Below are 27,372 nucleotides of genomic sequence, written 5' to 3' on the forward strand. Positions count from 1 at the left end.
TCCAGAAACTCTTGTTAACTAAGATTCCTTTAAGTCTCTATGTGGATTTAGGCTGGGGAAGCCAGGCATTGGATAGCAGCCTTCACCTCCTTTTTTCCCCTGTCCTCCCCATCACTCCTGAAGGTTGCCTGTTGTAAAGGGAGACTATGCAGACACCACCCTTTTACTTTTTAAAGTGAATCATTAAGTATCCCCAATTTGAGAAAATACATTTTTTTCTCTCCACTTTCTGTTTCTCAATCACCAAAGTATATTGTCCATTTCGTCATTCTTGTTCCACTCTCCCTTTCCATTTTGAGGTAGAGGCAGAGAACCCTAGAATGGAGAATTGTGTCACCTTTCCTTATTCTCTTTAAAGACTGCAAATGAAGCGGGAATTTGGTATTGTGACTGAAAAGCACGGATGATGTCACACCTTGTTGCCATGAGAGGTTCAGCCAGAGCATCATGTACTAAAATAAGGTTTTACATTCTCAAGTTTCTAATTTTTAAGGCCAACTTGGCTAAAATATATCCACATAAAAGTGAGATGGAGATACTGTGCACTCTTTTAATAAATATTTCTACTTACTCAAAATGAACCACAAATGTCCAGTGAACCAATGAAGTGTTTTAAGATTCAATTTCTAAATAGGATTTTATCAATATTAGATTTGAAATTTTGGTGGATATGTTTTAATTAATAATTCAGACTCTTCCTGTGCCTAGGTCTTTTCTAAGTATAACAATCCTGGCATCCTTGAATTTTACATTAGTAGTTGTACTGCTGTATTTCAAAAAATATTTCAATATGAGAAGCATTGTTTCCTAGCGGGTAGAGCACAAACCTGGGAGACAGAAGGACCTGGGTTCTAATCCTGGCTATACCACTTGCCTGCTCTGTGACCTTGAGCAAGCCATGCCACTTCTCTATGCCTCAGTTACCCCTTCTGTAAAATGGGGATTAAAAGTGTGAGCCCGGTGTGGGACATGGACTATGTCCAACTTGATTAACTTGTGTCTACCCTAGAGCTTAATACAGGGCCTGGCACAGAGTAGGCACTTAACAGGTGCCATAAAAATGTAATAAATGTGCCAACTATGTGTTTCTTGTATGCTGAATGGAGTAATAGAGTAATTAAACATTTATAATAATATCATTCTTATAAAGGTATGGTTGAAACTATGGAAGTAGATAAATTCTCCGAGAGAGTTAATGTAAAGTGAGAAAAGTGGACCCAATTTGAAAACCTTGAGAAACATCCACAATGAGAAGAAGGTCAGTGCCAGAGGAAGACCCAGGGAAAAAGATTGAGATGAATCAGGCAGAGAATAAGAGAATTAGGTGCAAACCTTTTTAGTTTGTCAATAAACTAGGATTAGATTGTGTTTCCAGGAAAAGTGAGGATCCACAGCCAAAGGCATCCAAGGATGATTAAGAAAGGATAAGGTATATTAGATTTAGATAGTATGGCTCATTGGAATGAAAGGAGTGAAAACCAGATTGAGAGGGCAAAAAGGGAGTTGGAGAAGATAAAGTGGTTGCAGTGGTTTATACATCCCTTTCGAGGTGCTTAGATTTTTTTCTTTACATAACTAGTATAATGAAATCAAAGGCAATGAAGAAGAAAGAACAGCCCTATTTAAGATGTCCCTTAATAAAGATTTGTGGTCGGTATCATTCTTGCAAGATCTTTTATCTCTTGAAATAAATGAAAAAAAACCAGAGAAGTTGATACACTGCCTTACAGGATGTTAGGTAAAAACTAATAGCAGAAGAGGATTCCCCAAGCTTGTATACACAGAACTCATTTTTTAAAATTTATAAATTGAGACAACAAAGAATTATCTTGAAATGCTATGTGAATTAATTTATAACAAGTATCCTTTTAATTCAAAAGAGAGAAACCGATATGTGTGAGAAATTAAAGCAAATTATCACCACACAGTATGTTGATTAGTTTTTTGATGAATTTGTTGACAGTCTGAAGTTAAAAACAAAGGACTGAAATTAGAAGAACTTCATTTGAAAGTTGCAGACCTTAAAGAATTAACCAAGAATCCGGAAACACCAGCAGATCTTCAGGTGAGTTATATCTCCTTCATCAGAACTCCATGGCAAAGGAAGAAAAAAGACATATTTTTAAAGCATATTCTTGCCTTTCAAAAGGTATTTGTTGAAAATCTATATGGTGAATATAGATTTAAACGTGGTCCAGACTTTAAAGGAAGTGATAATTTTCCAGCCAAAGATAAAAGTATATCTGAGCTATAAACTCTAGATTGTACTGGTTTTCATTTTAAGATTAATCTTTGTGTTTACTGTCAATCATGGTCCCAACCATCAGTTGGGGTTTCTAGTGTATTTTTTTAAAAAAATGCAATGCTAATAAAATTTCAGATTTTTTTTCTTTTCTAAATTAGGATAATAGCACACATATAAGAGTTTGCCATTCAACTGCTTTTTAAATATATTTTTCATTGTGTTTGAACTATTTTAAAAAGAAGAAATAATATCAAAGTAAATGCAGATTGCTCTAATACTGTCCTGTCCCTTTTCCTTTAGTTTATAGAAGCAGATTTAAGGCAGAAACTGGAGCATGCCAAAGAAATGTCTGAAATAGCCAAAGGAACCCTGAAAGATTTCAGGGCTCAGACAACACAATTGGAAAAGTGTATTCATGACACAACAGCCTGGCTGACAAAAATAGAAGACACATTGTTGTGTTGTGTGCAAACTCCAAATTGTGAAGGCTTGAAAAAAATGAGAGTGAGTGATGAACTATAACAAAAGTCTTTCTAAATGGTATCTGAAATTTGTTCAATTGATAAAACATGCAATAATGAGAGTGATCCTTTCCTCTGAGACTCCCAAGATCAGGGAGGAACCTTGCTGGAGCAGGGGTGGGTACGAGACAGGGGATGATGAGTGGTCTTGGGCCGCACACATTCCCAAATCACCGTGTCATGAAGACTGTAGGTTGCTTGGCTGTAAGCTTCAGCTCTTTTTTGGGGGAGGGAAGGGGGCTTCACTTCCAGTGGCAGGCTCAGTGATAAAGTCTGTTAACTCAATTGCATTCACCCAAGTTCTTAGCACAATGAACACAGAGTAAGCACTCAGTCAATATTACTGATTGAATGACCATCTCAAAACCTGGGGTCCTGGTGACATGGGTATTGTGAGGCACAATCAGCAAAGTCATCCTATGAGTCCCCTTTACTACCTCATTATTATTATTATTATTTTTAATGGCACCTGTTAAGGCCGGGGTTCACAGCCTAAGTACAGGGGAGAACAGGTATTGAATCCCCATTTTGCAGATGAGAGATCCAATGAGGCACAGAGATATTAAGTGGCTTTCCCAAGGTCACATGGCATACAAATGGTGGAGCTGGACTTAAAACCCAGATCCTCTGAGTCCCAAGGCCCATGCTCTTTCAACTAGGCCTTGCTACTCTCCATAGGATGTTAATAATGATGATGATGGTTTTTGTCATGCGCTTACTATGTATCAAGCATTGTTTTTGTCATGCGCTTACTATGTATCAAGCATTGTTCTAAGCTCTGGGGTAGATAAAACCTAATCAGATTGGACACAGTCCCTGTCCCACTTAGGGTTTACAGTCTTAATCCCCTTTTTTCAGATGAGGTAACTAGAGGCACAGGGAAGTGACTTGCCCAAGACTGCAATTAGAGGAAATAGGATTAGAACTCAAGTTTTTCTGACTCCCAGGCTTGTGTTCTACCCCCTAGGCTATGCTGCTTCCTATGTTAGCCTTGATGTTATAATTTTATTGTTTAGGAAATACAGAAAGAGCTCCAAATTCAGCAGAACAGCATTGATTCAGTGCAGGAAACCCTCAACGGCCTGTGCCGCAAGTACCACTCAGTGGAGCTGGAGAGCCTGGGAGCCACAATGACGGAGCTGGTAAAGAAGTTTGAAACTGTAAGCCAACTGGGTTCCAAAACCCAGGCCAGCCTGCAGGACACTCTGGATAGGCAATTCAATGGTGAGCCATCATTTGAGCAGGAGCAATTAGTTTGCTGTAAAGAACCCAACTACATTTTAAGACACTGCTATTTGGAAGCTGGGAAGGGTTCAGGGGACATCATTTGCTATTTATTTTTGAGTTGAAAGTCTAATGAGAAAGTAATGATGAAGTCGTTTTGCTGTTTACCTTTGAACTGAGAGTCTTTTCTAAGAAATGGTGCCGGCATTGCATCCCAATATATATATATTTTTAAATAACTTGTACACAAAAGAATATTTTTAGCTTTAAAACTTCCCAGTCTATCATCTCTAATCCCAGGCTTTTTTTTCCTATCTCCATAACAATAATAATAATGAATAATTACCGTATTTGTTAGCCCTTACTATATGTCAAACACTGTTCTAAGCACTGGGGTAAATACAAGCTAATCAGGTTGGACACAGTCCCTGTCTCATATGTCACTATGATTCTAGAAAATATCACTTTAATGTTGTTCTTGTAGCCAGAACAGTATTGTGTTGAAAGGTGATTCTACAATCAGCTTGATCAGAATCCTTTTATTTTGTACATCTTAAGTTTCTCTTACCTCAGCAGTGTATTCTGAAATTCATTCTTGATTTTTTTTTTCCACTCCAAAGTGTCTATGCAAGAATTCCAGGAGTGGTTTTCTGGAATTAAAGCAGCAGTTAGAGAGTCATCGGATAGATCTGGGGACAGCAAAGCCATAGAAGCCAAGCTTCATGACCTTCAGGTATGATAAGATTATCCCAAATAAACAGTTCTTCAAATATTTCTATCACGTGAATCTCATTGGTTGCTTTAAGCTAAGAACTCAGCCACATTTTCCCTTCTCCATCAGGGTAACCTAGATTTTGCTCCCTAGCCTATGAAGCAAGGGCTTGTTTGTCTGTTCCTCCATCCCCTAATTTCCCTGTTTCACTCTTTGCCCAATCACAATGGGGGTTTTCTCCACAGCCACCTAACCCTAATATGATCATTCTGCTTCCTTAATTCCAGCAATGACCTCTGTAACTTCTTTACATTGGGAAGTCAGACTCCCAGTTAAATATTATCTTGCATGACCTCTCTTTACTCTGTAATTTCCCCTTCCCTCATGTGGTTGTCCATATACTGTTCCAAGAATGTCACATTCGTCATTTTAATAGCGTCCCGTATAATGAAGGGACACTTTTACCAAGTTTGTTTTAGCTGTTCTTCAGTTCAGAATTGAAAACGGTTTCCTTTCCTTTAAACAGAGGATTCTCGATTCGATCAATGATGGGCAGAATAAGCTTGATACAGTCACCCAAGAAGGGCAAAATTTGTATGTGTATTTACCCAAACAAATTGTGAGTACTATTCAGGAACAGATAACCACAGCCAACGAAGAGTTTCAAGCGTTTCTGAAACAATGCCTCAGAGACAAACAGGCTCTTCAGGATTGTGCCTCGGAGCTTGGAAGGTAGGTTAATTTCGTAGAGTGTATTGTATGCAATGCACAGTTCCTTGTAAAATGATTTGAAGAAATAGGGCATTGTGAATGGAGAAGAAAGATCTAAATAGTGGTAATTTGAATGATCGTACAGATGTGTAAGATCCTGGCAGGTCCTACTTAGCCCCCAAGGGTGACCAAGCCAGGCTGGATCTTCCTGGCTTTGTGTGATGACAGAGACGTCTGATTTAAATGAGACATGAGTTAAATGAGAGATGAGTCGTCGTGAGTCTAATCACAAATATATCGGGATGGAGAGCCTGCATGGAGGAATCAATTATAGTGTCAGGGGCCTATGCAGTGCCACTCACACGCTCTTATCCCTGCCAGTCATATTCAGACTGGAGCGATTGGTGCAACAAGTGAGTAAGTGGGCAGGGTTTTGGCACATTGACAAAGCTGTCCAAGAGTTTTTACATATGAAACCAAGGTGACAGCAGTGTAGAGCTAATATTGTCCGTAAGCATCAGAAGCCTGCAGGAGGTTACCAGAGTACTGCCATGGGCCTGCTGCAGTCTTAGCTGCCCTGTAGTATCTCTGAGAATGTCCTAAGTCCCTGGCAGGGGCCTCTTTGTCTTGTGTGCCTCCTTCAAGAGTGCACAGCATTGAAAGGGGCCTTGTCAAATGAGCTACAGGACATAGAAGCAGCGTGGCTCAGTGGAAAGAGCACGGGCTTTGGAGTCAGAGGTCATGGGTTCAATTCCCGGCTCCAGCAATTGTCAGCTGTGTGACTTTGAGCAAGTCACTTAATCAATCAATCGTATTTATTGAGCGCTTACTGTGTGCAGAGCACTGTACTAAGTGCTTGGGAAATACAAAGAAATAAGCGCTTACTATGTGCAAAGCACTGTTCTAAGTGCTGGGGAGGTTACAAAGTGATCAGTTTGTCCCCTGGGGGGCTCAGAGTCTTCATCCCCATTTTACAGATGAGGGAACTGAGGCCCAGAGAAGTGAAGTGACTTGCCCAAAGTCACACAGCTGACAAGTGGTGGAGCCGGGATTTGAACCCGCGACCTCTGACTCCAAAGCCCGGGCTCTTTCCACTGAGCCACGCTGCTTCCCACTTAACTTCTCTGTGCCTCAGTTACCTCATCTGTAAAATGGGGATTAAAACTGTGAACCCCCGTTGGGAAAACCTGATCACCTTGTAACCTCCCCAGTGCTTAGAACAGTGCTTTGCACATAGTAAGTGCTTAACAAATATCATTGTTATTATTATGTCCCAGTCAGTGCCTGTTTCTGGCCTCAGGATTGCTGCTGGCATCTTCAGCCACCTCACCAACATGTGGCATGGCATACTCTAGACTATAAACTCATTGTGGGCAGGGAGTGGGTTGGTCCATTGTTATATATTGTATTCTCCCAAGAGCATAGTACAGTGCCCTGCACACAGTAAGTGCTCAATAAATGCAATTGACTGACTTACTGTTGGAAGCACTTGGAGATAGACCCTGTTCAGGATGGGGAACTGACTTTTGTCCCATGGGGCTCCCCAATAAATTGTAAGATCCTTGAGGGTGGAGATCCAGTCTACTAATTCCATTGTATTTTTCTTAGATTTTAGTAAAGTACTCTGCACACAGTAAGTACTCATGAAATAAGGATGATTGACAAAGCACTTGCTCCATGCCCATTGTGCTTGGAGAAAATAGGGGTCTTTATTCGTATGTTAAGGCTTCAAAGGAAAAGGGTGGGGTTTAGTTGGGAATAATAATAATAATGATAACTGTGGTATTTGTTAAGTGCTTACTGTGTGCCAGGCACTGTACTAAGCACTAGGGGTATACAAGCAATTCCGGTTAGTCATAGTCCATATCCCTTATGGGGTTCACAGTCTTAATACCCATTTTACAGATGAGGGAACTGAGGCATAGAGAAGTGAAGTGACTTGCCCAAGGTCATGCAGCAGACAACTGACAGAGCTAGGATTAGAACTCAGGTCCTTCTGACTCCCAGCCTCATGGTTTATCAGCTAGGTCATGCTGCTTTTCCAGAAATAAGGAACAGAAAAAAGCCTGGAGATACTTAGTTTTGAGTTTAGTTCATCCCTCTTTACTGTTTAAAATTATTTGAGCCATGCTTTGCTGCTGTAGAGGGAGAGGATGGGTTCTTGGAAGCCTACATCTGGTTCATTTCATGAATAGTGGGGAAATGCTTTCCACCCTGACTCTGGGAGAATGCTACATCTCCTCTGTGCTAGGCACTGTACTAAGCGCTGGGGAGAATACAGTCCTTCTAGACTGTGAGCCCACTGTTGGGTAGGGACTGTCTCTATATGTTGCCAACTTGCACTTCCCAAGCACTTAATACAGTGCTCTGCACACAGTAAGTGCTCAATAAATATGATTGAATGAATGAATCTCCTGGCTTATGCCCCTGAGGTAGTGATGGGGTGAGGACTTTCTGCCAATTGTCAGCTGTGTGACTTTGGGCAAGTCACTTAACTTCTCTGTGCCTCAGTTCCCTTATCTGTAAAATGGGGATTAAGACTGTGAGCCCCCCGTGGGACAACCTGATCACCTTGTATCCTCCCCAGCGCTTAGAACAGTGTTTTGCACATAGTAAGCGCTTAACAAATGCCATTATTATTATTATTATTATTATTATTATTTAGAGATGGGTCTGGTTTTGGCCCACAGAGAGGATAGCAGACATTGCCACCACTGCTTCACTGACCTTAGGAGAACTCGCCACTGTGCTAAAAATTGGTGCATTGGGGAGCTGTCAGATGGGCAGAGAAGCTTAGTGGGTAGAGCTCAGCCTGGGAGTCAGAGGACCTGGGGGTTCTTAATCAGTCAATCAATCATATTTATTGAGCACTTACTGTGTGCAGAGCACTGTACTAAGCGCTTGGGAAGTCCAAGTTGGCAACATATAGAGATGGTCCCTACCCAACCGTGGGCTCACAGTCTAGAAGACTGTGAATCTAGAATCATGTCTCCACCACTTGATTGCTGTATGAACTTGGGAAAGTCACTTCCCTTCTCTGAGCCTCAGTTTCCTCATCTATAAAATAGGTATTCGATACCTGTTTTCCTTCCCCCTTACACTGTAAGGCATGCCTGGGTCAGGGACTGTGTCCCACCTGATTATCCTGTATCTACCCCAGTGCTTAGTATAGTGAGAAGCACTATACTAGCTTAGCTTAGTGAGAAGCAGCATGGCTCAGTGGAAAGAGCCCGGGCTTTGGAGTCAGAGGTCATGGGTTCAAATCCCAGCTCCACCAATTGTCAGCTGTGTGACTTTGGGCAAGTCACTTAACTCTAATGTGCCTCAGTTACCTCATCTGTAAAATGGGGATTAAGACTGTGAGCTCCTCCCCCCCTCCCCCCGTGGGACAACCTGATCACCTTGTAACCTCCTCAGTGCTTAGAACAGTGCTTTGCACATAGTAGGTGCTTAATAAATGCCATTATTATCATTATTATAGAGTGCTTGGCACAAAGTAAATACATAACTATTATTATTAGTCCTCTAGACTGTAAGCTTGTTATGGGCAGGGCATGTGTCTGTTAATCCTGTTGCACTGTACTCTCCCAAGCACTTAGTACAATGCTCTGCACAAAGTAAGCACTCAATAAATACACAGCTAGAGCCACTGCATCAATTTCTGTTGGAAGAGAGTGTCAATCTCATTCCACCAACAAAAAGGCAAAGAGAGGCTCTTCTCTCCTTCGCAGTTTTAATAGTGTCATATCTTCTTTAACTGTAAAGTGGACTAAATGACCAGTAAGGGCACCTTGCAACGTATAAGGGTGATCTGTGTTTTCAAAATCTTACAATAGCAACAATAATAACAATAACAATAATAATAATCGTACTTGTTAATCAGTTACTATGTGGCAAGTACTGTTCTAAATGCTGGGATAGATACAAGTTGATCAGATTGGGCACAATTTCTGTCCCACATGGTGCTCACAGTCGCAATCCCCATTTTACAGATGAGGCACCTGAGGCCTCCAGAGAAGTGAAGTGATTTGCCCAGAGTCACACAGCAGACATGTGGCAGAGCTGGGATTAGAACCCATGACCTTCTGACTTCTAGGCCTGTGCTTTATTCACTATGCCATGCTGCTTCTTATGAGTAGTAAATAGCATTTATTGCGTGCCTACTGTGTGCAGAGAACTGGTAAGGGCCGGGAATAATAATAGTGGTGGCATTTGTTAAGCGCTTAGTATGTGTGAGAATGAATACACATGTAGGAATTAGACCTGGTCCCTATCTGTACTCTCCCAAGGAGGTTTGTACAGTGCTTTGCACACAGTGAATGCTCAATAAATATGATTGAATAAATGAATGAAGCATACAATATGAAAATGTAATTATTCAGTAAAATCCTTCCCATGCATTTAGGGAACTATCATAATGACGATTGACAAGACATTTGCTCCATGCTCATTGTACATAGAGAAAATAGGAGTCATTATTCAGATGTTAGTTAAGGCTTCAAAGGCCCCCTTCTTGATTATCACTGGAAATTTCCTCTCATGAAAACAAATTTAACTTGGAAACCCTGTTTCTTCGTTTTGTGGAATTATACCTTAAAACTTTGGGACTATAACTGCAAATATTTACCATGTATTTCAAGGAGATTCTCTTTCACCCCATAGCTTTGAAGATCAGCATAAGAAACTGAGTTTGTGGATTCATGAAATGGAAGAAAGATTAAGCACAGAATCTTTGGGAGAGTTCAAACAGCACATCCCTGAGAAGAAAAATGAATTCCATAAAGTTGAAATGTTTCTGGGAGAACTTCTAGCGGCAAGGTGCACTATTTGCTATGTATTGTGGGGTTTTTGTGTGTGTATGTATGATCTTTTTTTTCTTGCACAGCTATAATGCAGTTAAATAGCATTATGAAATAGCCGTTAGTTCTGTGTTTGCTAGGCTTATTAGTGTTTTGGGCTCTGTAATATTTCATGGCCTCTTTCAGGAGACCATCCCTAATTAATTTTTAATATCCCCAACATTTACCTTCCAACTGCCACTTCATTATTTCCACTCCACTGAAACATTCAAGTAATGATACCCTCCCATCGCTCTTGTTATATATATCTCTCTCTCTCTCTATATATATATATATGTGTGTGTGTGTGTGTGTGTGTGAGAGTATGAAGACATATACATAAATATGTATGTATGTATACTTACACACACCCATGCACATATATGTATACCTATATGCATTCTGTGTAAACATATATGCATTTTCTGTATATATACATATTTAATGTACATATTATACACGTTATATATGCATACACAATAAATACCATATGTGTGTGTGTGTGTGTGTGTGTGTATACTATGGTGTCTATAACTTTTGGCTCTAGAGCTTAATCTGGGTTCTTGGGCTAGTCACTTAGCTTCTTTGTACATCATTTTCCTTGTCTGTTAAATGGGGATTTAAAACCTGTTCTTCCCCCTACTTAGGCTGTGAATAGCCAAAAACTTAACTTCTCTTGCTTCCGTTTCCCCCAGCCATAAAATGGGTATTCAGGACCTGATCTCCTTCATACTTAGATTGTGAGTAGCCATGTGGAACAGAGACTGGTCTGACCTGATTAACTTGTATTTACCCCATCACTTATTCCAGTGCTGGGCACATAGTAAGTGCTTAATAATACTACAGTGATTAATTTTTTGGTCAGTATTATTGTTCTTGAACAGGGTCTTGCTCTTCCCATTAATAATAATAATGATGGTATTTGTTAAGCACTTACTATGTGCAAAGCACTGTTCTAGGTATTAAACATGAACTTTGTGTCAACCACTGTTCTCAGCTCTGGGGTAGATAGAAGTTAATCAGTTCAAGCATTCCCTGTCCACATGGCTACTCACAGTCTGAGTATGAAGGACAGCAGGTATTGAATCCCCATTTTATAGTCGGGGGAGCCTGAAGCAAGAGAAGTTACTTGCCTAAGGTCATACAACCAGCAAGTGGCCGAGCCAGGATTAGAATCCTGGTCTTCTGATTTCCACGCCCATACCTTTTCCAGTAGGTCACGGTGGCAGCGTGGTTCAGTGGAAGGAGCGCGGGCTTGGGAGTCAGAGGTCATGGGTTCGAATCCCAGCTCAGCCACTTGTCAGCTGTGTGACCTTGGGCAAGCCACTTAACTTCTCTGTGCTTCAGTTACCTCATCTGTAAAATGGGGGCGAAGACGGTGAGCCCCACATGGGACAACCTGATCACCGTGTATCCCCCCACAGTGCTTAGAACAGTACTTTGCACATAGTATGCACTTAACAGATACCATCATTATTATTATTACTAGCCTGCCCAGCACCAAACCACAACCTACCTAAAACCTGAGGCAGATGGAAAAGGACAGGGACCCCTTGGGCTCTATCTGTCCCACGACCTGCAGGAGTTGGGTGGGATAGAGGATGTGTGTGGAAACTCAACTAGGTCCCTCTGTTGAGCAGCGTGAGTGAGTGACTGTCAGTGCTGGCCCATTGTACTACTGATCTTCTACTCTTCTCTCCCTTCCATTCCACTTCCCTGTTTTCTGATTCCTCCTTCGTTTCCCTTCCCCTGTGCTTTCCCACTCCTCATGGCAGCAACAGTTGTTGTGAAGAAACTTCCACATATTGCAGTGACATTATTGACTGTTTCATTATCACAGTGTGCTGTGTTCAGTTTCACATATTGGTGTCTCATGTCCATGGTGGTGGGGTGGGCAGAAATGTTATGGTTTTTTGCAACAACTGCTCAAAATGTACATTTTGTGGACTCTTACAAAAAACATTGTCAGCTCTTGTTCAGCACTTTATAGCATAATAATAATAATAATGATAGCATTTATTAAGCGCTTACTATGTGCAAAGCACTGTTCTAAGCGCTGGGGCTGTTATGAGGTGATCAGGTTGTCCCATGGGGGGCGCACAGTCTTCATCCACATTTTACAGATGAGGTCACTGAGGCCCAGAGAAGTGAAGTGACTTACCCAAGGTCACACAGCAGACATGTGGCGGAGCCGGGATTCGAACCCATGACCTCTGACTCCAAAGCCCATGCTCTTTCCACTTGAGCCACGCTGCTTAACATCCTCCTATTGCTAACTAATTTTAATGTCTGTTTCCCCAGGTAGCTTCTAAGCTTCTTGAGAGCTGGGATCACACCTGCAAATTTTATTGAACTTTCCCAAGAATTTTGTTCAGTTTTCTGCACACAGGTGTCCAATAAATATTAGTGATTGGCTGACCACTGTCAGTAGTATTTATTGGGAGCCTACTCTGTATAATAATAATAATAATAATAATGATGGCATTTATTAAGTACTTACTATGTGCAAAGCACTGTTGTAAGCACTGAGGGGGTTACAAGGTGATCAGGTTGTCCCACGGGGGACTCACAGTCTTAATCCCCATTTTACAGATGAGGTAACTGAGGTGCAGAGAAGTTAAGTGACTTGCCTAAAGTCACACAGCTGACAAGTGGCGGAGCTGGGATTTGAACCCATGACCTCTGACTCCAAAGCCTGGGCTCTTTCCACTGAGCCATGCTGCGAGCTCATTGTGGGCAGGGAATGTATCTCTTATAGAGTTATATTGAACTGTCCCAAGTGCTTAGTACAGTTCTCCACACACAGTAAGCGCTTAATACATTTGCCTGACTGACTGAGAGTGTAGTAAATGTAAACAACTCAGTCCCTGCATAAAAAACCTCTAATTTCGAGGAAAAGACAGGTAGACACAGATTATTTACAAATGGAGGGAGCAGGAGAATGAACAGAGCTGCAAGTGATATAAGAACAAAGGAGGGACAGGGAGGCAAGCGAATGGAGTTTGGTGATGAGCACAGGAATCTTTACATCTGGGAAGGGTGGGTAGGGGTTCCACGAGGGGTGTGATAGAGAGATTCTCTATCTATTGGTGAAGAAGAGAGTTTCTTGGGGTGTGCAGGTAAGAGAACTTGTAAGGGAGGATGAAGTCAGAGAGTGGCAGTTTGGACTTGTGGCTAGAGGTGGAGCAGTGCCTTAGAATGATGGCATCCAGTGTTTGTCCAAGTTGGGGTGTGGCTAATGAGGGGAGGAGCCGAAGGTTAGCAGGGTTGAGTAGGATATGAAAACCAGTGGCTGGGGCTTATCATGATGATATTCATTCATTCAATCGTATTTATTGAGCACTTACTGTGTGCACAGCACTGTACTAAGCACTTGGGAAGTACAAGTTGGCAACATATAGAGACAGTGCCTACCCAACAGCGGGCTCACAGTCTAGAAGGGGGAGACAGACAACAGAACAAAACATATTAACAAAATAAAATAAATATGTACAAATAAAACAAATAGAGTAATAAATACGTGCAAACATATATACATATATACAGGTGCTGTAAGGAGGGGAAGGAGGTAAGGCGGGGGGACGGGGGGAAGAGGAAGGAGGGGGCTCAGTCTGGGAAGGCCTCCTGGAGGAGGTGAGCTCTCCGTAGGGCTTTGAAGGGAGGAAGAGAGCTAGTTTGGTGGAGGGAGGGCATTCCAGGCCAGGGGGATGACGTGGGCCGGGGGTTGTGGCTCAGTGGAAAGAGCACAGGTTTTGGAGTCAGAGGTCATGGGTTCAAATGCCAGCTCCACCAGTTGCCAGCTGTGTGACTTTGGGCAAGTCACTTAACTTCTCTGTGCCTCAGTTACCTCATCTGTAAAATGGGGATTAAAACTGTGAGCCCCCCGTGGGACAACCTGATCACCTTGTAACCTCTCCAGCACTTAGAACAGTACTTTGCACATAGTATGCACTTAATAAATGCTATTATTATTATTATTATTATTATTATTATATGATATGGGCATATTGAAGTCCCCAGAAGTCGTGATGTCAATTTAAGTGTGGACATCGGAGAGTTTTCGAGGGGAGTCAGTGATGGTGCTAGGTAGATTGGGGGTGCAAGACCGGAGGTGAGCTGCCTAGATCCACTCCTGGACTCTGCTGCCAAGTTCTCTTTAGTCATTAGCAGTCCGTGCAGTGCCTCTTCACTTTTCTCCTCCTCAAATCTAAACTGTAGACTGTAGCTGTAGACTATAGACCTCTAGACTGTAAGCTCGTTGTGGACAGGGAATGTCTGTTTATTGTTATTTTGTACTCTCGGAAGCACGTTGTACAGTGCTCTGCACACATAAATCTTCCACTTTTTATTTTCTTTAGGGAATCCCTTGATAAGCTTTCTCAGCGAGGGCAGATTTTAAATGAAGAAGGCCACGGTGCAGGGAAAGAAGTACGCCTAGCGGCCCAACTCCTTACTGGATATCAAAACTTAGTCAAAATCACGAAGGAGAAACTCCGAACGTGCCAGGTTGCTCTCCAGGAGCATCAGGCTTTGGAAGCTGCCCTGCAGAACATGTGGTCCTGGATAAAAGACATTCAAGAGAAGCTGGCCTCTGCTGAGAGCATGGTAGGCAGCAAAGCTACCCTAGAGAAGAGACTATTTCAAATTCAGGTAAGTGCTGAGCTGGTACAGTGTCAGATTTAAAGGAGAAGCAGCTTGGCTCAGTGGAAAGAGCCCCGGCTTCGGAGTCAGAGGTCATGGGTTCAAATCCCGGCTCTGCCAACTGTCAGCTGTGTGGCTTTGGACAAGTCACTTCACTTCTCTGGGCCTTGGTTACCTCATCTGTAAAATGGGGGATTAAAACTGTGAGCCCCACAAGGGACAACCTGATCACCTTGTAACCTCCCCAGCGCTTAGAACAGTGCTTTACACATAGTAAGCACTTAACAAATACCATCATCGTTATTATTATTAAAGGAACAATTAGGTTGACATTATATTCATTCATTCATTCAATCATATTTATTGAGCGCTTACTTTGTGCAGAGCACTGTACTAAGCACTTGGGAAGTACAAGTTTGCAACATATAGAGATGGTCCCTACCCAACAGCGGGCTCACAGTCTAGAAGGGGGAGACAGACAACAAAACAAAACATATAAACCAAATAAAATAAATAGAATAAATTTGTACAAGTAAAATAAATAAATAGAGTAATAAATATGTACAAACATACATACATATATACAGGTGCTGTGGGGAGGGGAAGGAGGTGAGCCTGGGGGGATGGAGAGGGGGAGGAGGGGGAGAGGAAGGAGGGGGATCACTTAATTCTTAAGTTCTTCTGTATTGACCTTTGAATAAGAGGAGGGATCAACTGGAAGAACTGATCCTGAAGAAATTTTTCTTTGTAAAATGAGAGCTTGCTTTGGGCTCTCGGCTACATTAAAAAATATTATCTTTATTTTCATCATACCACCTTTACAAAAGAGGTTTATGAGATAAGATGCTGCATAAAAGCTACTCAGTGTCTGGACCATCATTTATTTTCAGAGTAACAGTAGAAGCAATAATTGACAGCCTCAAAATATTCGGGAGTTTGTAAAGGGTAAAATAGATACACTATTAGTGGAAAGAGCCCAGGCTTGGGAGTCAGAGGTTATGCGTTCTAATCCCGCCTCTATCACTTGTCAGCTGTGTAACTTTGGGCCAGACACTTGACTTCTCTGCTTCAGTTACCTCATCTGTAAAATGGGGATTAAGACTGTGAACCCCACGTGGGACAACCTGATTACCTTGTATCTATCTCAGTGCTTAGAACAGTGCGTGGCACATAGTAACAACTTAACAAATGCCATCATTATTATTATTATCATTATTATTAGCATATATGGAGCACTTTTAGAGCATTGTACTAAATAGTTTCCCCTCTGGGGATGGCAGCTGGAGAGTTTCCAGTACTCTACCAGTCTTGGCTATGGGAGGGAGAGACAAGCAGAGGCAAACCCATTCCATTCCCACCTTGGTCAGTGGCTAGCCGAGTGTATGGCAATTTGCTACAAGTCAAAATTCACCAGTGGTAGTGGAGCGAGTTAAGGGTGGAGTCTCAAGTTTACTGTACAGAAGGAGGCAATGGTAAACCATGCCTGTATTTTTACCAAGAAAACTCTACGGATACACTACCAGAACGATTGCAGATGTGGGTGAAGCAGCTCTGGGAGAGATGTGTCAATGACGTCGCTATGGGTCAGCGACAACTCAAAGGCGTAAGATAAGACAAGGCTAAATAGTTTTCCTTTCTCTGGGAACGTGAAGTAGAAGAAAGAAATCTGTCATGGATCCTTTGACTTAATGGATAGAGCTTGAGCCCAGGCGTCAGAGGACCTGGGTTCTAATCCAGACTCTGCCACTTGTCTGCTGTGTGACCTTGGACAAGTCCCTTCACTTCTCTGTGTCTCACTTACCTCATCTGTAAAATGGGGCTTAAGACTGTGAGACCCATGTGGGACAGGGTCTGTGTCCAACCGATTGGCTCGTATTCATCCCAGTGCTTAGTAGAGTGCCTGGCATATAGTAGGCGTTTAACAAATACCACAATAATTAATTATTATTAAATGAGAATAAGAGGCCTGTGGTGGGTTAACGTACAGAATTTCTGGATGTTAGGCAGCACTGCCAAACCTTGAGATTAGGTACCAGGCAGGCCAGTATCTCTTTGCTTTTTCAAGCAGCGTTCATTACCACCTGTCGGAGACAAAATGCAAGCTGGTTGAATCAAAGATTTTTTGTTGTTGTTGTTCTGAGGAATCAAAGCAGACGATTGAGCATTGTTGAAGAAAAAATGTCTCCTCATCTAAAGATTCTTTTTACCTCCCAGGAAATCATTTTAATGAAAGGCGAAGGGGATGTTAAGTTAAATATGGCTGTTGGCAAAGGGGAGCAGGCTCTGAGAAGCAGCAACAGAGAAGGTCAGAAGGTGATTCAAACCCAGCTCCAGACACTACGAGATGTATGGGCTAATATCATGAGCTCGTCTACCCGTGCTCAGAGGTACTCACTCTATTTCTCTTGTTATTTTAAAAAACTTGGCCAAAGAGTTTGTGGTGGTGAGCAAATCAATGGTTTTATTTTAGATAATAAGGCAGATATTTTAGAGCATAACATTTCCATAGATAAAAATCAATTTCTCTGCCCAGGAACTGACCTGCAGTGAATTACCAGGACTGATAAAGTTGAGAATTAGCAATTCCCATGCAAACATTTGTTTTTTTGCTTGTGTACATTTATGTAATTGCATTTATTAACCATCTTTTGTTTGCAAAGAACTGTACCATGTGCTGGGGCAAAACAAATAAAACCTGATTTCTAATACCAGCTTCACCACTTGTCTGCTACGTAACCTTGGCAAGTCACTTAACTTCTCTGTGCCGCTGTAACCTCTTCTGGAATTAAAGCTGTGAGTCCCATGTGGGTCATGGACTGTGTCCAGTGATTATCTTATATCTACCCCAGCACTTAGTACAGTGCCTGGCACATAGGGCTTAACAAATACCATAACGACAACAACAAAAAAGCTCTCTCCCTCCTGCCTAACCCTGGTGATCTATTACTACAACTCAGTCCACACACTTTCCTCCTCTAACACAAACCTACTCATTCGTACCTTCATCTCATCTGTCTCACCACTGACTCCTTGTCCATATCCTCCCCCGCCCCTTCATATCAAATAGACCACTACTCTCCCCATCCTGTAGCCGGTGAACTCCTTGTGGGCAGGGAAACTTGTCTGCCAACTCTGTTGTTTTATACTCTGCCAGGCACTTAACACAGTGCCCTGCACATAGTAAGTGCTCGGTAAATACCACTCATAGATCTCCAAAGCTCTATTAAAATCATATCTCTTTCAAGAGGCCTTCCCTGACTAACCTCTCATTTCCCCACCCTTTTCGTCATCCCCTCTGTGTCATCTGTGCACTTAGGTATGTACCCCTTAAGCATTTTGATATTCACCTCTCCCCCAGTCCCACAGCACTTACGTGCATATCCTTATATTCCTCCATTTCAATTCTCTCTAACTTTTTCAGTATCTGTCTCCCCCTTTTGACTATGAGTTCCTTGTGGGCAGGGATCGTGTCTGCCAACGCTATTGTATACTCATGGCACTTACTACAGTACTGTGCAAACAGTAAACACAGTAAATACCGTTGATTAATAATTTTTCCATCTCTACTCCTCTTTTCTCCTCTTATTTAAAAATTTACAGGATAAGAAAGAGAAAGAAATGAAAAATTGCCCATATTTCTCTGTCCTGGTTCTTCAGAATGTATGGTGCAAGGGAGTGGTCAACTTTTATGATTGCAGTACAGCACTAGACCATTCTGAGAAAGCAGTAGAGAAGCAGTGTGGCTTAGTGGAAAGAGCGTGGGCCTGGGGAATTAGAGAACCTGGGTTCTAATCCCATCTCTGCCACTTACCTGCTATATGACATTGGACAAATGCATAATGCATTTTTCCATCTTCCAAAGGCATTAGGTTATGATGTTGCCAACTTGTACTTCTCAAGTGCTTAGTACAGTGCTCTGGACACAGTAAGCACTCAATAAATACGATTGAATGAATGAATGAATGTTTATTAAATATATGTTTATTAAATAAAAATAATGAATTATCGGTAATGTTTCCTCTAGTCAAAATTAGAACTAAAGTATATTGTTGGCATCAAATTCTGAATGTCATACAGAGATCCATAAACGTTTCTGCTTGCACCTCTTTATAAAATACTACCAAATCGCTGTTGCAGCACTAATGCAAAGAAGGAGTAATTTCTGGGCAGGGAACATGTCTACAACTCTGTTGAATTGTGCTCTTCAAAATGCTTAGTGCAGAGCTCTGCATGTAGTAAATGCTCAGTGAATACCATTGATTGATTGGAGGCCTGCAGTATCCAGAAGTAAGGTAATCAGTTCTGAAGCAGAGGTGTAATATGACCTCAGTAGACCATGACATTCTGCACAAGGTAAATCTTTTGTGTATAGCAAGCTATAATGCATAGTGCTATTACAATACATTGTTAGTGGTGTACAAATGAAATTAAATGTAGCCATATGAAAACTCATCAATGCACAGCATGATATACTTCCCTTTCTCAATCCAACTTGCCTCTCTACTCCTTTTATTTAAAAATTTACGGGATAAGAAAGAAAAAGAAATGAAAAATTGCCCATATTTCTTTGTCCTGGTTCTTCTGAATGTATGGTGCAAGGGAGTGGTCAACTTTTTTGATTTCCGTACAGCACTAGACCATTCTGAGAAAGCAGTAGAGAAGCAGTGTGGCTTAGTGGAAAGAGTGTGGGCCTGGGGAATTAGAGAACCTGGGTTCTAATCCCAGCTCTGCCACTTGCCTGCTGTGTGACATTGGACAAATCATGTAACTTCTTTGTGCCTCAGTTCCATCATCTGCAAAATGGGTGTTCAATACCTGTTCTCCCTCTTACTTAGACTGTGTACCCCATGTGCGACCCAATGATCTCGTATCTACCCCAGCACTTAGTACAAGATCTTGGCACATAGCATTTAAATAATAGTAATAATAATAACAATAATGGTATTTGTTAAGCACTTACTTTGTGCCAAGCACAGTTCTAAGCACTAGGGGAGATAAAGGGTAATCAGGTTGTCCCACATGAGGCTCACAGTCTTAATCCCCATTTTACAGATGAGGAAACTGAGGCACAGAGAAAAGTAAATGACTTGCCCACAGTCACACAGCTGACAAGTGGTAGAGCTGGGATTAGAACCCATGACCTCTGACTCCCAAGCCTGTGCTCTTTCCACCAAGCCATGTTGCTTCTTGAAACCACAATTATTATCCAGTGCTTAGAACAGTGCTTGGCACATAGTAAGCGCTTAACAAATACCATTATTATTATTATTATTATTATTATTATTATTATTATTAACAATTACTATTATTCTGAGCTCAATAAATAGCGAATCAGTAAAGATTATGGATTAATAACCAGGAAGATTACTTGGAATTACTTCCCCACAACAGCCACTATTTAGAGGAATATAAGGCCAAGCTAGGACAACAGTGTTTGTTTTTTTTTAAACAACTCCTGCAGGAGTGAAGGAGATTAGTATCCAGTGGAATTTTTCCAAACCTACTATTTGTGAAGAGCTTGCTTGTTTCACATTGCTTTGAGTCACTTAAAGATCATAAAAAATTGTAGTAGTGAGATGGAGTCCGTTAATTAAATTATACCTATTGTATCTGTTTTAGAATGATATTTAATGGAGAAAGATATATGGATAGAAATGTAATATTCTTTATCGCTACAAAATTTAGCAAATGTTTTGTTTCTGTAAAATATTTGGCCCATATGTAGAAAGATCAAATGAAATAAAATCTTAAGTTTAATGTTTGACTGCATCTTGAAACAGGTGAATAGTGACACTAGTAAACTTCTTTGCTTTAAATCAAAACTGTAGTGGCCATAGTTTAGCCTTTGTTTTTTACTCTGCCTTGAATCAGCAAATCAGTCATTGCATTTATTGAGGCCTATTCCTTGCAGAGCACTGTATTAAACCAGCAGAAACAATATTTTAATATAATTTTCATGTCATCCTTTTAATGAAAACCCACTGAATCTTAATTGGATTTCATTTTAAGCTGGCAGAATAATTTACCTGTACTATATATTTGTATGCCTTTAATTTCAGCTGTTTGGAGTCTGTGATTAGCCAATGGAATGACCACCTGGAAAGGAAAAGCCAGCTGGAGCAGTGGATGGAATCAATCGATCGCAGAGTGGCAGAGCCCATACAGAGGAAAGCAAGTCTAAAAGAGAAGTTTTCCCAGTTAGACTACTGCCAGGCCATTGTATCCGAGGCTGAGGAACACACGGGGGCTCTTCATCATCTCACGGAAACGTCCAAGGAGCTCTTCGAGAAAACGGAGGATGATTCATTCAAGGAAGCAATTCAGGAGGAACTCAAAACTCAATTTAATGACATCACAACCATTGCCAAGGTAAGTGTCTCAAACTAAAGGAGGAAACAGCAGGCAAGACAAAGGGTAGGTCTGTGACAGTAGTGTATTGCTCAAATCCTGATTTGGGGAATTCCCTCAGTGTTGCTCTTTCCTGTGCCCCTGAAGTTTTTAATAGGGAAATACTTATTCAGTGTCACAATTCAGTTTGATTTTGAACTCTATACAAGCTTTGTAGGTGAAAATCATAGAAGAGAGTTGTAGAACAGAGTATTTATTCGACAACACCAGATAGCCATCTGTCTGTGCCGTGGCTTTATACAGCACCTTAGCAACTAGTATGTTTTACTTTTGTTTATGTGAGCCATTAACTTCTCTGTACCTCAGCTCAACTGTAAAATGTGAAGTGAGACCCATGTGGGACGTGGACTGTGTCCAATCTTGCTAGCTGGTATGTACCCCAGCGCTTAGTACAGTGCCTGGCACATAGTAAGCGCTTAACAAATGCCATAAAAAAAATTCTTGACTTGTCATCTCTAAATTTATTTTCATTTATTTCTCTGTTCTATTCTTTTAAAACTGTTTTAGAAAGTTATGTTGTAAGTGGTGGTGATCACATTTACTGAGGTTAGGCTGGTACTTTAGGCACTGAATAGACTGTAAGCTGCTTGTCGGCAGGAAGCAACCTACCAACTTGAACCCTCCCAAGTCCTTAGTAGAGTGCTCTGTACATAGTAAGTGCTCAATAAGAACCATTGATTCACAGATGGAATACATAACGTAAGTGGAGTTTTGGCACTACCTGAAGGTTCAAGCTTTAATTGTGTCGAATGTCAATAAAAGGAAGCAGTGTTGCCCCCAGTGACCTGGCCACCTACTTTATTAAGAAGATGCGTGAGCTCTCTAAAGTGACCCCTGCCCCTCCCCAGTTCCTCTTCCTTCTGGCTCCCTCTTCTGCTCTCCCATCCTTCATAGCCTTAATCCCCTTAATGGGGTTTAAGACTGTGAGCCCCAGGTGGGACAACGTGATCACCTTGTATCCTCTCCTGCACTTAGAACAGTGTTTTGCACATAGTAAACACTTAACAAATGCCATTATTATTATTATTCCCTCCCTAACAGCCATCTTCAACTGTTCACACTCCAATGGCTTCTTCCCTGCAGCTCTCAAACATGCCCATGTCTCCCCTGTTGTCTCCCCTATTTGTACATATCTATTCTATTTTATTTTGTTAGTATGTTTAGTTTTGTCTCCCCCTTTTAGACTGTGAGCCCACTGTTGGGTAGGGACTGTCTCTATATGTTGCCAATTTGTACTTCCCAAGCGCTTAGTACAGTGCTCTGCACACAGTAAGCGCTCAATAAATACGATTGATGATGATGATGATGATTGTTAAAAAAACCCTTCCTTGATCCCACTACTCCCTCCAGTTATTGCCCCATTTCTCTCCTACCATTCTTTTCCAAATTCCTTGAGCAAGTTGTCTACACCCACACCCTCAAATTGCTCGCTTCCATTTATCTCCTTGAATCCCTTCAATCTGGCTTCCATCCCCTTCACTCCACAGAAACTGCCTTCTCAAAGGTCACCAATGATCTCCTCCTTGCCAAATGCAGTGGCCTCTACTCCATCCTAATCGCCCGCGACCACTCAGCTGCCTTTGACCCTGTGGACCACCCCCTTCTTCCGGAAACATTCCTTGGCATCACTGACTCTGTCCTCTCCAGTTTTCCTCATTTCTTTGTTCATTCTTCCATCTCCTTCGCGGGCTCCTCCTCTGCCTCCCACCCCCTAACTGGGGTGGGGTGGGGTCCCGAAAAGTTCAGTTCTGGGTTCCCTTCTACTTTCCATCTACACCTACTCCCTTGGAGAATTCATTCGCTCCCATGACTTCAACTACCACCTCTATGCAGATGATACTCAAATCTACATCTCCAGCCCTGATCTCTCTTGTTCTCTGCAGTCTTCCCTCTTGCCTTCAAGACATCTCTATTTGGATTTCCTCCTGTCTCCTTGTGGTTAACATGTTCAAAACTGAACTCTTTATCTTCCCACCCAAACCCTGTCTTCCCCCTGATTTTCCCCATCACTGACTGTAGACAGTACCACCATCCTTCCTGTCTCACAAGCCCTTAACCTTGGCATTATCACTGACTCCTCTCTGTCATTCAACTAACATATTCAATCCATCATTAAATCCTGTTGGTCCCACCTTCACAACATCACTAAAATCTGCCCTTTTTTCTCCATCCAAACTGCTACCACGTTAATACAATCACTCATCCTTTCCCTCCTGGATTACTGCATCGGCCTCCTTGCTGACCTCCCAGCCTCCTGTCTTTCCCCACTCCAGTCCATACTTGACTCTGTTGCCCGGATCATTTTTTCTACAAAAACGTTCAGGTCATGTCACCCTGCTCCTCAAAAATTCCATAGTTTGCCCATCCACCTCCACATCAAACAGAAACTCCTCACCATTGGCTGTAAAGCAGTCCACCATATTTCCCCCTCCTAGGTCACCTCACTATTCTCCTACAACCCGGACCGCACACTTTGCTCCTTTATTGCTAACCTTCTCACTTTGCCTCGGTCTTGCCTGTCTCGCCGCCGACCCATGGCACGTGTCCTGTCTTGGTCCTGGAATGCCCTCCCTCCTCACATCTGCCAAACTAGCACACTTCTCCCCCTTCAAAGCCCTGCTGAAAGCCCTCCTCCTCCAGGAGGCCTTCCCAGACTAAACACCCCCTTTTCCTCTGCTCCTCCTCCCCTCCCCATCGCCCCAACTCATTCCCTCTGCTCTACTCCCCTCCCCACCCCACAGCACTTGTGTATATAGGTGCATATTATTCTATTTATTTTATTAATGATGTGTGTGTAGCTGTAATTCTGTTTATATTGATGCTATTGATGCCTGTTTACTTTGCTTTTTTGTCTGTCTCCCCCCTTCTAGACCGTGAGCCCATTGTTGGGTAGGGATTGTCTCTATTTGTTGCTGAATTGTACTTTCCAAGCGCTCAGTACAGTGCTTTGCACACATTAAGTGCTCAATAAATACGATTGAATGAAGGAATAATTTCCCTTTTTTAAATAGGAGAAAATGAGAAAGGTAGAAGAGATCGTGAAGGACCACCTGATGTACCTGGATGCGGTTCATGAATATACGGATTGGCTCCACTCAGCAAAGGAAGAACTTCAACGCTGGTCAGATGTGTCTGGAGATTCGTGTGCTACCCAGAGAAAATTATCCAAAATTAAGGTTAGAGGATGCATGGATATTCTAGTTACAGTACCTGCAGCATAAAGCATGCAGTTCCTACAGTATACAAGATGGAAAAGGCTTCCGTTTTTAAATCTTGAATGCTTAAAAGCAGCTCATCCTGTGATTTTATTGCCCTTTGCTAAAAATACAAGAGGAAAAAAGAAATCAAGAACACATTAGTCTTTTGACCAAACACTATAAGGTTTCTTTGTTTTCTGCAAAGTGTAGTGACAGTGGCATTTGCATAACTCTACAGGAAAGGCAATTGGCTGAGAAATTCAGACACTCTTGGAGGCAAAGCTGTTTCTAGTGAGGGAATCTGAATATGAAAAAGGAAAGCCACTTGTTGAGCTTTGTTGTACAGAAATGCACCTATAAAATAGAGGACAGCAGCTAGTTTGAACATGGGGTAAAAGAAGGTCTCACACATTTTACAAGATTGGAAGAACTTACTGAAGCCTTTTGTGAGTAAAATAGTGCCCAAAAGAAAGATAAACTGAAAATAAAAGCAAGGACATATATCTGAACTAGAATAATGAGGGCAACAGAATTGATTCGTTCATGGAAGAGAGAATGGGGTTTCCTAGGAATCTTGCCAGGGAAATCTGTAGTGCTAAGGACCCTTCCAAAAGAGCATCTGAGCTCAGAATGGTGGGGTAGACAAGGAATAAAGAAGGTTTTCTAGTTGGCTTCTTGATTTCTCTTCACCACACTAGAACTGGATGTTCAAATGACCCAGGAGAGCAGCTCCAGGGAAACTGTAAGGCCTGGTGTCTCTTTGAATTGTTACCAGGAAACCAGGGCTATATTTACAGTTGATTCCTGAAAGCAGTGTTTTGAGTTGAAATGTAAAGACAGTTACTCTGGTACACCATTTTGAGTTAAAACAAATGATGTTACAATGTTTTTGCATTTAAACTTTAGTTTAAAGTATATTGGTTTTGACTTTGTATCACTCACATCTTTTAAAGCTATAGTTCCACTTACCACCTACAGTAGGGCATTTCTGGTTTAGTGGGAAGAACACAGGCCTGAGGGTCAGAGGTCCTGGGTTCTAATTCTGGCTCTCCCATTGACTGCTGGGTGACTTTGGACAAGTTACTTAACTTCTCTGTGCCCTTTTCCTCATCTGTAAAATGGGAAGTCAATTAGCCTAGTCTCCCTCCTACTTAGACTGAGATTCTTTTAACTTGTAAGCTCCTAGTGGACAGAAATTGTGCCTATCAACTCTGTTATTTTGTACTCTTTCAAGCACGGTAAGCGTTCAATAAATATAATTGATTGTGAGCCCCACGTGGGACAGGGACTGTGTCCGATCTGATTAACATATCTACCCCAATGCTTAGAAAAGTGCTTGACACGTAGTAAGCACTTAACAAATACCATAGTTACCTACCATAATGATAACAATAATAATAAAAGGAAACAAACACAGGAAAATGGTGAAACCTCTGAGTCTTCTAGACTGTGAGCCGACTGTTGGGTAGGGACCATCTCTATATGTTGCCGACTTGTACTTCCCAAGCGCTTAGTACAGTGCTCTGCACACAGTAAGCGATCAATAAATACGATGGAATGAATGAAACACTGTAAAAGCTGTGATGAGTTTGAGAGCAGGGTGGGAGAAGAACTTGTTGTGGGAAGGAAATGTGTCTGTTTATTGTTATATTGTACTCTCCCAAGCTCTTAGTACAGTGCCTTGCACACAGTAAGTGCTCAATAAATACGATTGAATGAATTAATAAAGAGGGTCCCCATCATGATTTTAAGATTGTTTCTCCATTTCCCTATGACTTCTCTGTGCACCCCACCCCCACTGCCTGTGCCCCTGGAACTATTGCTGTAAAGGACACTAGTGTTGTAAAGTCAAAACCTATGTGTGGTAAATGGAAATAGGGTGTAATATTAAGTGCCATTTGTTATAATTCAAAACATCTGAAATGGAGAACTGCCTCTATTCATCCTATGTTGCTTTTGAGTTCATTTAGCAAAAAATTATGTAACAAAGGGGAAAAAATTTTGCCTTTCAGGGCTTGTGGAGATAATTGCCGAACTCTGAAGGTATTTGCTTATTAACCTGTGAGGTATATAAGCCCCCTTTCCTTTAATGTAGTGAAATTTTAGTTGTCTGTGTCTCCTGAAGCAAGATGGAAAAGCAAGATGGAAAAGCAACACAAACCGAGTGTACACTTTTAGACTGTGAGCCCACTGTTGGGTAGGGCCTGTCTCTATATGTTGCCAACTTGTACTTCCCAAGCGCTTAGTACAGTGCTGTGCACACAGTAAGCGCTCAATAAATACGATTGATGATGATACAGTTGAGCACTGCCCCTTCCCATCCATTCTCTGTGAGCAAATTACTCAGCTACTCTGTTTTTTGCTGGTACAAAATATCACAAAGGAAACTTCTTAATCCTCATCAGAAGCATTTAGATAGTCTAGTTTCAGGGGCCTTGCTATGTCTATTTAAAGGTAATCAATCAGTCAATCAGTGTATTTATTGAGCGCTTACTGTGTGCAGAGCACTGTACTAAGCGCTTGGGAAGTACAAGTTGGCAATATATAGAGACAGTCCCTACCCAACAGTGGGCTCACATTCTAAAAGGGGGAGATGGAGAACAAAACCAAACATACTAACAAAGGTACTGAAGCTTCTTCAGGTTATTCTTCCTAAAGCCTTCCCACGCTTGTTATCCGACTGCTCGTGTTTGGGTTCGAGGCAGCACCGTTTGGGGAAAACAAAGAGGGAAGATGATATGTAGTTGTATTTTTTTCCCCCCAAAACTGCTACTGGCTTGCTACGCTACACTCGTCGGAACTCCGTAGTCGAACAGGGTCCCTCGGCGCACACATTTAGAAGCATTCAGCCCAAGTGAATCACAGCCCGCTTTGG

The 27,372-nt window shown here is 41.8% G+C and overlaps 1 protein-coding gene and 1 long non-coding RNA gene across 6 annotated transcripts in view; one reads left to right on the forward strand and one right to left on the reverse strand.

Moving 5' to 3' along the window:
- The window catches only part of SYNE1 (spectrin repeat containing nuclear envelope protein 1), a 503,300-nt gene that overhangs the window by 224,509 nt on the left and 251,419 nt on the right, over window positions 1-27,372 (forward strand). For all 5 annotated transcript variants that reach the window (XM_038770126.1, XM_038770112.1, XM_038770118.1 and 2 more), the window contains 10 exons: window positions 1,964-2,065; window positions 2,546-2,749; window positions 3,783-3,990; window positions 4,611-4,723; window positions 5,229-5,434; window positions 10,076-10,231; window positions 14,610-14,901; window positions 17,107-17,279; window positions 20,952-21,261; window positions 24,312-24,476. In XM_038770126.1, coding sequence (XP_038626054.1) covers window positions 1,964-2,065; window positions 2,546-2,749; window positions 3,783-3,990; window positions 4,611-4,723; window positions 5,229-5,434; window positions 10,076-10,231; window positions 14,610-14,901; window positions 17,107-17,279; window positions 20,952-21,261; window positions 24,312-24,476 — 1,929 coding nt within the window. The remainder of the gene's footprint in view (window positions 1-1,963; window positions 2,066-2,545; window positions 2,750-3,782; window positions 3,991-4,610; window positions 4,724-5,228; window positions 5,435-10,075; window positions 10,232-14,609; window positions 14,902-17,106; window positions 17,280-20,951; window positions 21,262-24,311; window positions 24,477-27,372) is intronic.
- On the reverse strand, window positions 21,105-27,254 carry LOC119948252. Its single transcript, XR_005456664.1, has 3 exons — window positions 27,118-27,254; window positions 24,360-24,447; window positions 21,105-21,173 (listed from the first exon to the last, which is right to left on the reverse strand). It is a non-coding gene; the product is annotated as an uncharacterized LOC119948252 (long non-coding RNA).

The sequence above is a fragment of the Tachyglossus aculeatus genome, chromosome 2 (genome assembly GCF_015852505.1).
Source record: "Tachyglossus aculeatus isolate mTacAcu1 chromosome 2, mTacAcu1.pri, whole genome shotgun sequence".
Taxonomy (NCBI): Eukaryota; Metazoa; Chordata; class Mammalia; order Monotremata; family Tachyglossidae; genus Tachyglossus; species Tachyglossus aculeatus.